The following is a 15,001-nucleotide window of genomic DNA, read 5'->3' as shown; positions in this document are numbered from 1 at the left end:
GCCAAAAACAGCACAGCAGTGGCTTGAGGAAGCTTCTCGTTTAGTAGAGTTGATTCAGGATGGTAAAAGGCTTCCACCTCAAGCAATTTGTCAGTTTAAAGAAGTAGTATTAGAAGAAGCAAATTTTCCAGTTATAGAAATCCCATTATTTATACACTGGAGTGGAATAACTGGAAATACACCCACAAACTGGAAGCGGAGCAGCATGATGGGAGGAATCTGAGCAGTTGGATTACAGGAAAGCATTCTATTGGATTTTAGAACTGTAGGAAACCTCAGTCATGCCAACTAGTTGATGGATGGTTTAGTCTGTTGCAGAAGACAGTATTTATGGGGGGGGAAAAAAAACATGAATGCAACAGCACACTACTGAAGGTTTTTATTACTCACAGATGGTTTCACAATTTTTTTATTCTTGTACAAAACAATTGCTTCAGTTAAATACAAGCACTTAAATGCTGAAGTCTGGCATCAGAGGAAGCAAGCCCACAAAACATGGAGTTAATTTCCGGCCAAAACGTTGCAAACAAATAAAGCATGCTGCACACAAATAAAATATGTTTCACAAATTGTTCTGCCAAAAAAACATTGCAAACAAATAAAGCATGTTGCACACATATAAAACTTATCTCACAAACTATCCGCGAGTACAAAACGAGCTCTATTTGCATACAAAACGCTCTGCGCCAAATTTCTGCCAATAGTTATGTCATACCTTAGACAGAACCTTGACAGCACAGGAGGGTGACATTGAGACAAGTGAAATGCTGTGTACTCTATAACCCAGTACAGTAAATTGCTTTGTTGGGATAACAGTTTGCAAAGTATGTTTTATCTGCATGCAATGTTTGAGGACAGTTTGTGTGCTTTATTTGCTTACAATTTTTTTTGGCAGGAAAGTAATGATAACATAAAAACAGGAAGTTAGCCAAAAAAAACCCAAAAAAAAACAAAAAACCTTTTCACAAACAGTACAAACAGTAAAGGCAACAAACTCTAAACTTTTATGATGTAAAGAAGAAATTACTGGATGCATGAGAGTGCAGCATTGTGTTACCTTGTGGTGAAAAAATGAAAGTATAGCATTGTATGAGCAAGTGTCTCTAGAAAGTTACGCAGTGACTAGAGCTAACTAAAATATTACAAGTATGTGTGAGAAGGGGCAAAATGATCACTTTCACTGATTCCAAATTTCACATTTAACATCAACATCCTTCATGTTGTTCACAAAGAATCACAGAAATACTCTAATTCGCCTGGAAATTTAAAAAAAACATTCTGGTTTTTATATTTTTTCCAAGTAACTTTCGTAATATATCTGGGAGATTTATGGCTATTTGCATCTGATCATTTAGAATGACAAAAACGTTCATCTGTAAATCTGCAATTTCCTGTCAGGCATAGTATCATCTTTGCAAAAATAAAAAATAAAAAATGCAGTTTGCCTGAAACATAAACCATGTGGTGCATACGTACGACCTCACAGAGGCTGAAGACTGTGGAGCATAAAAATCTCTCCTTTCATGTTAGTAACCTGCACTGGTTACCATCAACACCTGTAACTGAATTCACTGTATGCAAACAACCTCCACACAAACTGAAATCTGCCACTATTTTCCTTGTCAATGTATATTTACATTAATTATGTCATGTTTTTTTTTCCTAATTTTTTTCCAGTAGAATTATCTAGAAAACATTTACATTCCCTTCTCAGAACCAGAACTCGGAGATGAAGACGTGGATGAGGACGATGTTTTGTTGAGAAACGACTCCTGACTGGACATACTTCATAGTCACCTCCAGAATGAGCTCCTTTGGGCCCAATACGGGCTTGATCTGGCGGATTACCCCTGAGGGGAAAAAAAACAGTAATCAGGACAACAAAGTAAATGTGACTTTATAAAGCGAAATCCCGTGTCTCCTTACCGACAACCATGCCGTTTTGCGCACCCTTTATCACGTCGAAAGAGAGCAGCTCGTCGGTTTCTAAAATGTCAAACACCACATCTGGCTCGTCTGGGAGAAGATCTTGTTTCGCTTCTGCGGACGTCCGCAGCAACACGATCTCTGTTGGAACAAACAGGTAAAATAAAGAAAAAAAAAAAAAAAGGTGGGGTCATCTGATTGGCTGAAGAAAGTTTTTCTTCTGCCGGTCTCACCCTCGGGCTCCTCCAAGCGTTGCGAGGTAGGCAGGGACAGGGCTGTGGAGGTGATGATGTGGACGGGGTCGCGAGCGCAGTCGCCGTCGCTTTCCTGGCACGCTTTGACGCAACGCACCACGGCGGACGCGTTACCTGCGGATCTGAGAGACGAGGAAAGGTGAAGAAGCAGAGTAGGGCAGCGGGTTCTTGACAATAAAGGAGGAATACAAAAATGTAATTTTGAAGTGAATCCTGCAGAACCCTGTTCCCAAATCCAGACATTCCTGGAAGTTGTTTGCCAGACACAAGGTCAAAGTGACAGTGATGAATTTCTGCCACCAAAGTGAAACAGAAAACCTTAAGGTGGAGAATCTAATGATAAATGTATGAGTTTATTCTATATTATTGATGCATCTGAATTACGCAACCCGGCCCACAAAAACAACCACGACAAGATGGTATGTCTGCTTACATTTATCCTGCTGACCAACGCAGGCAGTGGCCACTCGCTATCGCTTTCAGCGACTGAACCAATAGCCACCCAGCGCCAACACTGAAAAGCCCATTAATCATGCTAACTACAACACCGTCCCACCAATAATTGAGCCTCAGTGAATTGGCCGAGCCCCAGGTGCCCCAAAATAAATGCCACGTTTATTTTTCTTGCTGTCCACTAAGACCGCGTTCCTCTTTGATGTTTTGGTAAGGCAGCTTGGATCGCTCGGTTTGGAAATTTTGGTTTTTAGAAGTGACCACAGCAGAGGAAGTACAGGAGAACTGGTGAAAAGGAGACCAGAGAGACATTATTCTCTGTCAATTTTTTTGACTCCATGTACATAAAAAATAAACAGAAAAGAGGCTAACGATCTGCCGGGAAGTAGAGAGAAATAATATAAAGCTGAAAAACTGATACCGGACATGTAGTGCTCCAAATCCAGCTCTTTGTCAAAATCTTCAATATCCAGGTGTTTGTAAATCAAAGTGTTCAATATAGAATACGAATTTGATAGTTTTCTAACACAGAACTAATTCTGATCGCTCAAACTCACAGCTATGAACAATTAAACTAGGTCTAATCTCAACAACAAAAACAGCTGAAAATGTGGAGTAAGTGGTTATCACTGCTAGATCAAAACCAAAAAAAGAAGAGCCAAAACATCAAATTTTGGGAAGTGGAGAGCTGCAGTCGCTCTGCCCCCGTGTGGTGGCTGAGGGGTGTAGCAAAAATATATATATTTAAGACAAAGAACTTCAAATTTTACACATTTAAAATGCTTTAAAAAAATCTTAAGCTGCTTTAGAGATCAGTAATTAAAAGATAGGCGAAACTGGATCTCCACCTGTTGTTCTATTTAAGCTAGCGATAGTGCTACAGCACAGCCGGATGGAGCAGGACGTTAGAAAAGCAGAAGTTTAGAATGTGAAGGTTGTGTCACTTTCATTTAGGCAAGGGATCACTGTAGCGAGCGTGTTGAGGTTTAATGCTCTAATATTAGTGATTGATAGCTACCGGGCTAAAAGCGATGAATCTAACTCCTGCCAGTCGTCCGATTCTGGTAATGCTGTGAAAATCTAAAACAATGTCACTTAGAGACATTGGAAAAATGAACAGAACATAAGTTCAAACTTTCTGTTTGTTGTGTGATGATCTCAGGGAAATATCTCCTGACTTTAGCAGCCTTCTGGTTTCTTACCCTTTTCCTGCTCGGCTGAAGTTTGGAGGACACTCAAAGAACAGACAGCGAAATCCTCCCTGGACGTTAAAGCAGGTCTCCTTGGCAGAACAAGAATGAGTTCCTGCAGCACATTCATCAATGTCTAAAAAAAAAAAAAAAAAGATCAAAGACGCTTAATCAAAGTAAAACTCTTGGAACCCCATGCAGCAGATAATGGTTAGTTCATATTACCGGCCATTACAGCAATTAATTTCAGTGATGCTCAAAATTGCTTAGAGTGAACCACAAGATTCCTGACTTACTGTTTTTTTTTCCCCTCCTGATATTCTGCTGTATTTCTAGTAGTTCTGGTCTAATAATACCTTTAAAATGCTTGTTGAAGATGCTTTAAGATGTTTTTCCTCCCTTACCCTGACAAGTACGTCCGTCGTACAAGAGTGTGTAACCGCTGCTGGGGCAGGTGCAGTTAAAATCACCAGGCGTGTTGACACATTGGTAAGAACATACGTTTGGCAGCATGCATTCATCAATATCTGAGAGGATGTAGACGACAAAAAGAAAAAAAAACAAAAAAACAATGTTAGGACACCTGGCGCACTTCCCAAAATAAAACATCTTCTACAGCCATCTTCGGTTCTCGAGAACGTCTTGCTCTGCTTTGCAGCAACGACACCTTCACAAGTCATCCCGTCGACGTCGTTCAGCTGGTAACCACGGTGACAGTAGCACTGGTACGAGCCGTAGACGTTGGTGCACTCCTGGCTGCAGGGTTTGTCCTCACACTCGTTGATGTCTGTCGTCAAGCAGGCGGAAGTTTGGTAAAAGACCAAAAAAAAATTTTTTTTTAAAAATGACAAAGGTTTCTTTGAAAAATATGTTTACCTTCGCAGTCTCTGCCATCATAGGCCAGCTTAAAGCCGGTTGCGCAGCTACATCGGTACGACCCCTCTGTGTTCTCACACTTGTGGGCGCAGAGTCGACCGGGATAATAGGTGCACTCATTGATATCTGAACAGAACGGGGTGAGAAAAGTAACTTTAAAACTATTATTCGACTTTAACGACAAATTCATAATTCTGTCACATGAAGAAGCTGTTAGTCCTCTAGCAAAATTAATCAAGTTCTTGGTTCTGTACCTTCGCACAGTTTGGTGACGCTGTTGAACATGTAGCCACTTCTGCACTCGCAGCGGTACAGTCCTTCCAGGTTGACACACACATGCTTAGCACACTTATTGCCAACCCGACACTCATTCACATCTGTATTGAAATAAATAAAAAAAAATTTACATATTATTGAAAGTTAAGAGTTTTTCACCAATAAAAACTACAACAGAGAATGAATGTCCTGAAGAACATCTTAAGCAACGACTGAGAAGGGATGAGAATCAGTGAATTCAAGGATTCAGTAACTTTTTGAATCACCATAAAATGTTGATAAAGAAATCTCCGGACATTTTAAGTCAAAATATATGACCAAATCCAAGATGAAATGGCTCACCAGACACACAATCATAAAAAAAATCATTAGACCTAAAACATAAAGACAGAATATGGTTGTTTATATCACATAAAACTGCTGGATAAGCTCGGGCTGGACGATATGGACCTTGGATTTTATCGCATTATTTTGTGGTACTACTACGACAACAAATTATGGTTAATAAAGAAACAAGCTTCATTTTTTAGGCAACTGTTTGGTTGCCATGACACCACAAACACAAATACTGTTCTTGAAAAGAATTCCCCACTTTTGAAATTATCTTGTCCAGATACTTAAAAACAAAATTGTGATTTATATCACCAAACCTCACACAGTAACCGCATTTAATCATACTACTTTTGATATTTATTGATACTCTCGTGGAACACACATGGAGAAAATAGTAAAAATATCATCTCAAAACAATACGAGTTCTGTCTTTTATCCAACATCATTACCTGAAATTTATGGAGTCAATGATAAATCCAAATTTTTATGAGAAATTTGTCATTATAAAAGCCCACTCCTACTCTCAACCCTCAGATTATTTATAAAGCCCACATAAATAAACATTCATAAGCAAAATAAAGACCTGAATGGGCAGCCGTGCATTTCTTAAACTACCTTCACACCGTGTGCCGTTCACACTCAGATGAAACCCTCGTGGGCACGTGATCGCATTGGCGTGGCAGCTATAGGAGCCCACCGTGTTGACGCACGTCTGGCTGGGCTGGCACGGACTGGTGTGGGCAGAGCACTCATCAACATCTAGCAAAAGAGAAATTATTAAGAGAGCTGACCCTTAACCTGGGAGTTGCTTTCGCTTGGAGTGTTGAAAGCTCAACGTACCGGTACAGCCGCCGGCAGCGTCCAGAGTGAAACCGTCTCCGCACACCAGCTTTTGCTCGCAGCGGAACGAGCCGGCCGTGTTGACGCAGACGCAATTTGCCCCACAGTCATGTCTCCCCAAAGCGCACTCATCGATGTCTGACAGAGGGAAATATCTGTTAGAAGGGCTTTCTCCTCAGCAGGGATGTCTGACTATTTCTTTTTGGGGTTATGTGAGAGCAACATGTAACCCTAACCCTAAAACTCATTAACAAGCTGCTAAAATAGTAATAAATAGCATTCTCTGCATCCAATAACTACTTTTTAAAATCAAATATATTAGAAAATGTTTTCACATTGATGTAATTTGTCAGCAAACAGTTAAAAAAAACTCTACTTCTGTCTTGAACTTTCACAAATTTTGCCTAGTTACAAATGGATTTTGTTTGACAGATGAATACAAAAAGCATAGTGGACTAAAATGATTAAAAAGTTTTTGCTTTGTAGAAAAATGCATTTATATTGAACTCCCTCCACAATAAGACTAAATATCTACTGTGTTATCTGGAATATAAGTCACAGGAGCAGGAGCTACTTTTTTACTCTTCATGAGGGATTTCTTTTTGACAATGCGACCTTTACCCTGGAGCAATTTATAGTCTGGAAGATCCGGTAGAATGAAATCCAGTCCAATCAAATATAACAAGCAGCATCATAAAGGCCAAGTACAAATCTGGTAGGAACAACTGCAGCTGAAGGTTATTCTACAATGTTCTGACTTTCATTTGTGAAAATTACTCCAATTGTTTTCCTTTATGCACTACTTTGCATCTCTTTAGTCACATAAAATCCCACTAAACCACACTGAAACACATGGTTGTAAAATGACAAAGTATGAAAAGGACACTTGATATCCTAGATTTAGATACCAAAAGTGCATCTAAATGTGGGATAGAAATCTTTTGGAGGTTGTTTTTCCACCTTGGCAAAAGCTGCCTGTGAGTTTATAGCCGGTGTTGCAGGCGATTTCGCGCTGGCAGTGAAACGAGCCCTCGGTGTTGAGGCAAACCTGACCTCTGGGGCAGTTGTGACGGCCGGTCAGACACTCGTTGATATCTGAAGGAGAAAAAAGAACGTTGCAGTAACCGAGTAAGGTAGCCAGAGCTCAGCCACAAGATACTGAACACGGTGGGACAGTCAAAAATAAAATAAATTTAAAATACTTATTTCAGTCAGAGTCACATACTCTCTGACTGAAAATGTTACTTTCATAAAGATTTGTTCCTTCTACAAAGTCAAAGCAAATAAATTCACATAAAAAAGTGCCAACCATTTGTTGAAAAGGCTTTTCTGCCGCCTGCTGGTACTTTAACTGTTGTAGTCTGATGTGACCTAGTGCCTAATGTCAGGTAAAGTAGAGGACATGTAATCCTGAGGGCCTGCTTCTCTTGAATTAACTCTTTATGTGAAAGTTGCTGTAGTAACAACTGTCGTGATAATATAATTTATAATCCCAAAAAGGAAAGAGGTGCATCAGCCATTTGAAATGTGAAATCAGTTGCGTAACAGAGAGCTTACCTTCGCAGGTCCTTCCGTCCGGAGCCAGCCTGAAGCCGGATATGCACCTGCACCGATAAGACCCCTCCGTGTTCTCGCATATGTGCCCGCAGAGTCGCCAGGAGTAATACTTGCATTCATTTATGTCTGAAGAGCACAAAGCAACACAACAAATTCACCTCTCACATTTACTTGCCGATGCGCGGCAAGTAAACGATTCCCCTCAGAGAAACGAGCCGAAAACTGAGCGAGAACCTTCGCAGGCTTCGGTGACGTTGCTCAAGCGGTAGCCCGCTCTGCACTCGCAGCGGTACGACCCGTCCAGGTTCACGCAGGCGTGGCTGCCGCACACGTTGGCAACGAGACACTCGTCCACGTCTGGAGCGAAAGAGACAGGGAGGACGTGAACGGGCGGAAATTGAAAGGAAAGGTGGATTTTAGACGTCTTAAACTCAGACCTTCACAGCGGGTCCCGTCCGCGGTTGGACGGTAACCCTGCGGACAGACGACCGGATTCCCGACGCAGACGTAAGAGCCGACTGCGTTGACGCAACTCTGGCCGCGTCGGCACGGGTTGGTAAGGAGCTGACACTCGTCGATGTCTGGTGGGAGAGGAATAGTTGGGGAGAAATCATCTTTAATCTACGAGCTGCTTTTAACTGAGAGCGAAAGTAAAACGTACCGATGCATTTTCCGGAAGCGTCCAGAGTGAAACCGTCTCTGCACACCACCTTCAGGTCGCAGTAGAACGAGCCGGGTGTGTTGACGCAAGCGTAGCCCGCTCCACAGTTATGGCTCCCCACAGCGCACTCATCTATGTCTAAAAAATTATATATATCGTATATAAAACATATAGAAATGGTGGTGTTCCAGACACAGAAAAGAATGAACCTCTAGATTTAAGATTGTTACACACTTTTGCAGGCACGTGCAGAGGGGGGGGTGCTTGAGCACCTGCCCTTTTTGCTTGTTTTTTTTTTGTTTCTTTTTTTTGTTTTTTTTTGGTATTATTATTTTCAAAGCCCTCTTCTGACACATAATAACATGTACTAAAATTATTTTTTTATTTTTAATTTTTTTGTACAACATAATAAGCCTTCCGGTCACCTTGTTACCTTTGACCTTTTGCCCGTGACGCATGACGCAGTTGCCTCTCGCGCAGTGAGATAAGGCGGCTAACTGGAGCTCAGCATAGCGAACGTTCCAGATTACAGAACAGTTTTTGGTGAAATATATATATATATATATATATATATATATATATATATATATATATACACACACACGTTTTTGGTGAATAAAGTGGAGTAGACTTGCTACTTGTCAGATGACGGAAAACGTTGAAGTATCGTTTCTGCTTCAGCACGGAGTAGCGGTTTAAGCAGAGAGGTAATGAAATACAACAGACACCGACAGGCCTTTGCGTCTGGCTTACTCTGAAGAACAACTGAGCGGGAGGAGACAGCCAGGTGAGGAAAAACTGTTCTCATCTATTGATTCAGTATTTTTATCATACAGACATTAGGCTGCTGTTGTTGTGCCATTAGCTAGCTGCTAGCTACGACTTTGCTAGCAAAGCTAGATAAATAATCGTGTACGAGGCACATTGCCCGTCCAAAACTTATCATCTCCATAATGGATATATGTCCGATCTTCTAATTTCCTTTGCTGCATAATGTACATTGCATTTATTCTGGCGTTAGGTAAATGTGTCTTGAAAGAAAATAGCACTTAAATAAAAGTCCAACAAGGATATTCATTTAGACTTAAAAATAACTCACCCTGAATTACCATGATAGATATAATGTATGTCATTAATGAAGGGGAAAAAACTCAACCCAGACTTTAAGTTTAGGGTCTGGTTCGCAGAGTATGTAGTTAAAGTTTTTCCCCAATTATTCAATGGGAAAAAATAAACTAACCTCAGTTAAGTAAAATAAAATTGTAATCAAAACTTTTGGAATTGTAATGATTTCTTTTTTTAAAAACAAATTCTTTTGTTTAAAAAACTTTTTTTAAATTAAATAACTAATTTTTGTCTTGTGAACTTAAGAAGTTATTTGCCAATCATAAACTTTTATTTGCACACATCAGAAATCTTTTGTTGTGATTTTGGGTCCTGCCCATGACGTCATGTGAGAATCACAAGCAAAACTTTGAGTCAAACAAAAACTTTGAATATCAAGAAAATATTTCTGACATGCACAAATAAGTTTGTTTTGCAAAAAAATTCACTTCATGAGACAAATGTGTGATTTAAGTGTTTAAAAAAGTTGTAAGCAAAACTCAGCAGGCTTTTCCCATAGTGACATGCATTAACAATTCAATTTTTGCTTTTTTTTTTCTTTTTTTCTGCAGTTCCACCTTAAAGTTTGATGCAGCTCTGCTTTCCTGAATGGACCATCGTCATCTCCACTGCAGCAAACAGGCAGCTCTTTTTTTTTATAGATTACAGTACACTAAAAGGTTGCATTGTGCCCTTGTTTATATTTTTAATAGTGCAATTCTGTAAAGACAAAATATGTAAATCAGAACTAAACCTCCAGCTCTAATTTACATATCTTGCTAAATTGCAGGTTTGAATATTGCAATACTTTCCTATAACAAAATAGACCTGCAGAAAGAAATTACTAATAAAATATCTTACATATGCATAGGTGTATGCTCTGTATAGAGATTTACCTTAGCTTTGATTGTATATTTCACAATTTTGTAATTTATCATTGTTTATTAAACTCTGAAAGCTGTGTGACTTTGTTAATATTCTGTCCTAGAATGCGGTAAGATGTGCCCTTTTTTTTTTTAGCAGCTGCCCTTTTAGTGGTCTCTGCACGGCCCTGCACTTTTGGTATGATTATACTCCTATGTGTTGTAGGCTGTTTGGTTGTAATGCGAAGATAAAAGCAATATAATTAATCGCCATTGGTGGCGCTGTTGCTGTGCACAAGAGATGTGAGCTGGACCTGTAAAGAAGAAGACGAAGTTCCCCGTTCGAAAATAAACGTTGCCATGTGCTACCTCCAGTTATCTGCTTGAATATTATTTTTATTTGACCTAGTGTATCATACACAACAGAAATCTTGTTATTTTTAATTCTTCCACGAAGACTTTAATCTACGAGGCTGCTTACCTTTGCAAACGATGTCGTCTGTGATTGTGAATCCCGGGTGGCAGCTGAGCTGACAGTGAAACGACCCGTCTGTGTTCACGCAAACCTGCTCGGCGCTGCAGTTGTGGCGGTCGGCGAGACACTCGTTAATATCTGAGGAGACGAACGTCAGGAATCTTCAGAGAACTTTAGCGAAACGCTCAACGACGAGTGAAAAACAAACAAAACCCAAACAGAAACGGCGTAAAAACCCTTTCGTTTGCATTACGAAAAAAAAAAAAAAAACTTGAAGTAACTTACAAGTGACTTTTCAAGAAGATCTAGGAGTTTGTTTAAAGTCCATGACATTGATGAAAAAGTACCAGCTGTGAGTGAAATTACTTGTCAGTGGAACAAAATATTTTAACGAAAAATCTCTTTCCACTGGCAGATTATTTAACTTATATCCAATACATTTTCCATTGGCATAAAAAAGTGCCTATATATTGCTCAAAAGTTACTTGTGAGTTAGTTTTGTCTTACTTCTAGCGTACTAAGGTATTTGCACAAGAAACTAGACCAAAGGTACTTGGTAAGATTTTGTGTTTTACGGCTCTTGACTTTTGTGCGTTTAAGATGACTTACCCTCACACGTCACTCCGTCCCTTTGCAGTCGGAAGCCGTCGTTGCAGACGCATCTTCCGTTACCTACACACAGCTGAGAGCAGTTAAGCTCTGAAACAGCAGAAATGTGTCGAGACACACACACACACACACACACACCACTTTGTGTGTCGTTTAAAGACACCGTTTCACAGTTCAGACCACAACAAGCAATTTATTTTTTCCTTACAGTTTCCTAAAATGTTTATTATCTGATAACTGGCTTTTGGAATTAGGTATTTATAGTATTCAGGGCATGACTTTCTGATCTGATCAAAAATTATGTTTTAAAATAATAAAAAAAGCAATTGTTGTAGTACCTAAAGGGCAACAGTTGACTTTAAAAGAGGTCTGAATAGAAAAGCAAGAGCAATTGCCCGTGAGACATTCAATCGACCCCCCCACTCCCCCAACAACAATGAGAGGAACTGATAACGTCAGTTTCTTTGATTGCTTCAAATTGAAGCAAAGAAGGACTTTGATTTTGTTGGGCTTTTTTCTAAGTTTGTGTTTAATTTAAAGACCTGGCAAGGACTGAGTGTCTTATTTTATCTCAATACATGTGACTTTAAAATCTAAGAAACAGAATAGAACCATAAAGAGACTACGACTGCAACCAAAACAATAGCAGAAAAAAATAAAATAAACCGAAGGTGCCAAACCTCTGCAGGTATTTGGTTCGTCTGAAGGCCTGGAGATCAACACTTTAAGCTCTTCTTGTCCTGAGACAAAAACATGAGTAAAATTAAGAAAAAAAAGTCATATAGAATGTCAAAGGATATAGAGCACACACTCATAATGAATGAGTGTTACCTTTGTTGACAAAATAGAAGGAATGAACTTACCAAGTAATTATTTTCTTTTCGCACTTGAAATAAAAAAAATAACTTACAAGTCACTTTTCAGGAACATATAGGGACATCTTAACTAAATCAATGAGAAAAATCTCTTGTTTCACTTATAGCTAGCATGTTTTCATCAGTACTAAGGAATATTTTTACTTAAAACACGCTCCTGTATCTTGCTAAAAAGTTATTTGTAACTTAGTTTTGTCTTATTTCAAGTATACTAACATATTTGCACTAGAAACTACACCCAAATTAATTTTATGTTTTTGGAGTGTGACAGTGGATTGTGTTCAAACACCCAATGTTTGTTGATGTCGAAACCCTACTGTTGCACAGCCAGACGGTGACGTAAGGTAATACCGATAAGCGGCGAATAATCAGCGCCTGAAGCACAAGATTGCTTTGACCTTTCACCTTTAGCAGACGGAGTGATGTCCTTGGGTTTCTGACAGCAGACTTTAGCCGCATTAGAACATTGCTTGTCCAGCTGCAGGTCCTGAAAGTCACAGCTGAAGCCCATGCTGTCTGTTTTCAAACCCAGTGTGCAGCAGTCGCAGCATGACTAAGCAAGAGAAGGAAGTTTAAGGAAACAAAACGTGTGTTAAAGAGAACAAAGTGTGTGTTTTCCAACATGCCGCTTGTGTTGGGAGGCATGGAGGAGAGCACACCTGTGAAATTTGCGCTTCCCAGTTGGATCCTGTGAAGAGGGGCCGCTCGCAGACCCCGTGACCACGGGCCACCTTAATGCCAGTGTCACATGCTCGCTTTCTCGCTAAAGCGCGACAGCAGTGCTCCTGGGCAATGCTGAGAAATATAGAGTTAAATGTGAGACTGCAGTTTAAAAAATAAAGCACAACGTCAGGTAGAACACTATTTTAGTCATTTCCTTCTGTGCAGGAAGTGAGGAGCTTCTGGTGGCTGAAAATCAGAGTAACTAACCATTACGTAAGAGGCAGTAAAAAGGATTTCTTTTAAATAACAAATATGGTATAAAGAAGGACAAAATAATAAAATCACAGCCAGAAGTTATGAGTCTTACAACAGTAGTACAGCTCACTGCTATGGGAAGTTAGAAAAGAAGTCAACTGTATTCAATTTAGCTTGGCTCTGGGAGTAAAATCAGACAGAAGCTAATCATTAATGCTAACTATTGGCAACACAAGCTAATGCTGACTATTTTATGTGTTCCAAGTAGAGACAGTACAGTGCTTTTCATAACACCAATTCAAGGACATGCAAAAGGTCAGAAGGACAAAGTAGTTTTCACATCCCACTTCTATGTGCTTTACATGTGCAGCAGCCATATTGAATATTGGACTCGGGGTTGAGAGGCTTCCTACTTTCCAAGAAGGAATCACCGTCTTGGTGCATTTCCAACAAGGAATTTGGCAAATACAACTTCCAAACTGAACACAACCTAAACAACCTGTATATTTTTTACCATCTTGTCTTATTGTTGGAGATAGTTATAATATCCCATTGATGACTGATGATTTCAAAACTGGTATCCAAGTTGTAACTTCTGATTAGATTTAAGGGTAATTTGAGCCTGGACTGCATTTGGCCGTTTTAGTTTACAATCTTTTATGTCCGGGGATTATCCTGCATGAAATTCAGGTTTGTTCAAATCCAATTCAGCTATGAAAGCTAAAGAATAAACCACACATACCACAATAAACCTCACAGCAAATATTTAATCATCGTATGAAATTATGTAGAACCTCCTGTCGGCAGCCCTTGAAGCGGTCCTCTTAGTTTTGCTTTGTTATATTAATAGCAATCACAATGCACACGCATACACAACAGACCAGGGCCCTTTGGGGACATGCTCACTAGAGGCCTCTTAGGACCTACAATAGGAGATTCAATATGCATTCCTGAAGGTATGCTTTGCTTTTTCCAGCAATCCCTTTACGTCACAAGGAGCGTCCAGGTGTTTCTTACCTGCAAATGTGGGAGCTGAAACGTGGAAGCGCCGTGCAGTCTTGCTTCCTCAGGGCTATCACCCTTCCAGCCTCACAGCACTCGTGCACAGAAGTAAACATGCTCTCTATAAAGCAGGAATGACGAAGACTGTAAAGGTTTTAATGCGGTACGAAATTTAAAGTTGCCGACTTCCTTACCAATCCCCGTCAAAGCCGCGCAGAGGGAAAGTAAAATTACAATCCCGTGCGCCATCAGGCCCAGTTTGAACCCAGCCAGCGCCCAGTGGATGAGCCGATATTTAGAGTCGGACAATTATCCTGAAGGTGGCGAGAGATGAGCCTGAAGCGTCGCGGAGCGGGCCTGTACGGCGGAGTGGGAGGGCTCCACGATTAAAACACGGCCGATAATAAGTTTGTCAAAGACGTCACCAGCGAGATAACCTGAAACCAGCAACAACATCACAGTGCCTTCCAAAAGTATTCATAACACTAACTCACTCATTCATGTCACACTTTCGACTGTTTTGATGGGATTTTTAAGTGAAACGACTAAGTTTGTCAAAAATTGACAAATGTACGGAAGCCCGTTTCCACCAGCTGAAAGAAAAAAATCGATTAAAACATATCACCTCTTAAATTTGAGAAACAAAACCATAATTTCTACTTCCAAAGTCACCATTTTATTATGACTTTTAGTCATAATAATGCAACACAATGTCATAAGTCTGGCTTTTAAAGTTAGAATTTTGACCTCAATATCGTTGAAATTGGTCTAAATTATGAGATTGTCATT

The 15,001-nt window shown here is 39.9% G+C and overlaps 1 protein-coding gene across 1 annotated transcript; it reads right to left on the bottom strand.

The window, feature by feature from the left end:
- Positions 1-364: 364 nt before the first annotated feature.
- LOC106916618 (fibulin-1) lies at positions 365-14,476 on the bottom strand. Its single transcript, XM_014985012.2, has 22 exons — positions 14,407-14,476; positions 14,228-14,333; positions 12,952-13,087; positions 12,698-12,845; positions 12,098-12,157; positions 11,418-11,507; positions 10,815-10,946; positions 8,367-8,504; positions 8,143-8,286; positions 7,940-8,062; positions 7,706-7,831; positions 7,109-7,243; positions 6,149-6,286; positions 5,924-6,067; positions 4,954-5,076; positions 4,700-4,825; positions 4,491-4,610; positions 4,228-4,350; positions 3,836-3,959; positions 2,160-2,302; positions 1,927-2,067; positions 365-1,850 (listed from the first exon to the last, which is right to left on the bottom strand). The coding sequence occupies exons 1-22, from the start codon at positions 14,459-14,461 to the stop codon at positions 1,711-1,713; spliced, it is 2,715 nt and encodes a 904-aa protein (XP_014840498.2). The 5' UTR covers positions 14,462-14,476; the 3' UTR covers positions 365-1,710.
- Between the last annotated feature and the right edge of the window lie 525 nt (positions 14,477-15,001).

Source organism: Poecilia mexicana, unplaced genomic scaffold, assembly GCF_051168715.1.
Source record: "Poecilia mexicana isolate PSO_F unplaced genomic scaffold, ASM5116871v1 scaffold_23, whole genome shotgun sequence".
NCBI lineage: Eukaryota > Metazoa > Chordata > Actinopteri > Cyprinodontiformes > Poeciliidae > Poecilia > Poecilia mexicana.
Note: the sequence above shows the minus strand (reverse complement) of the source record. Positions and strands in the feature narration are given on the sequence as shown.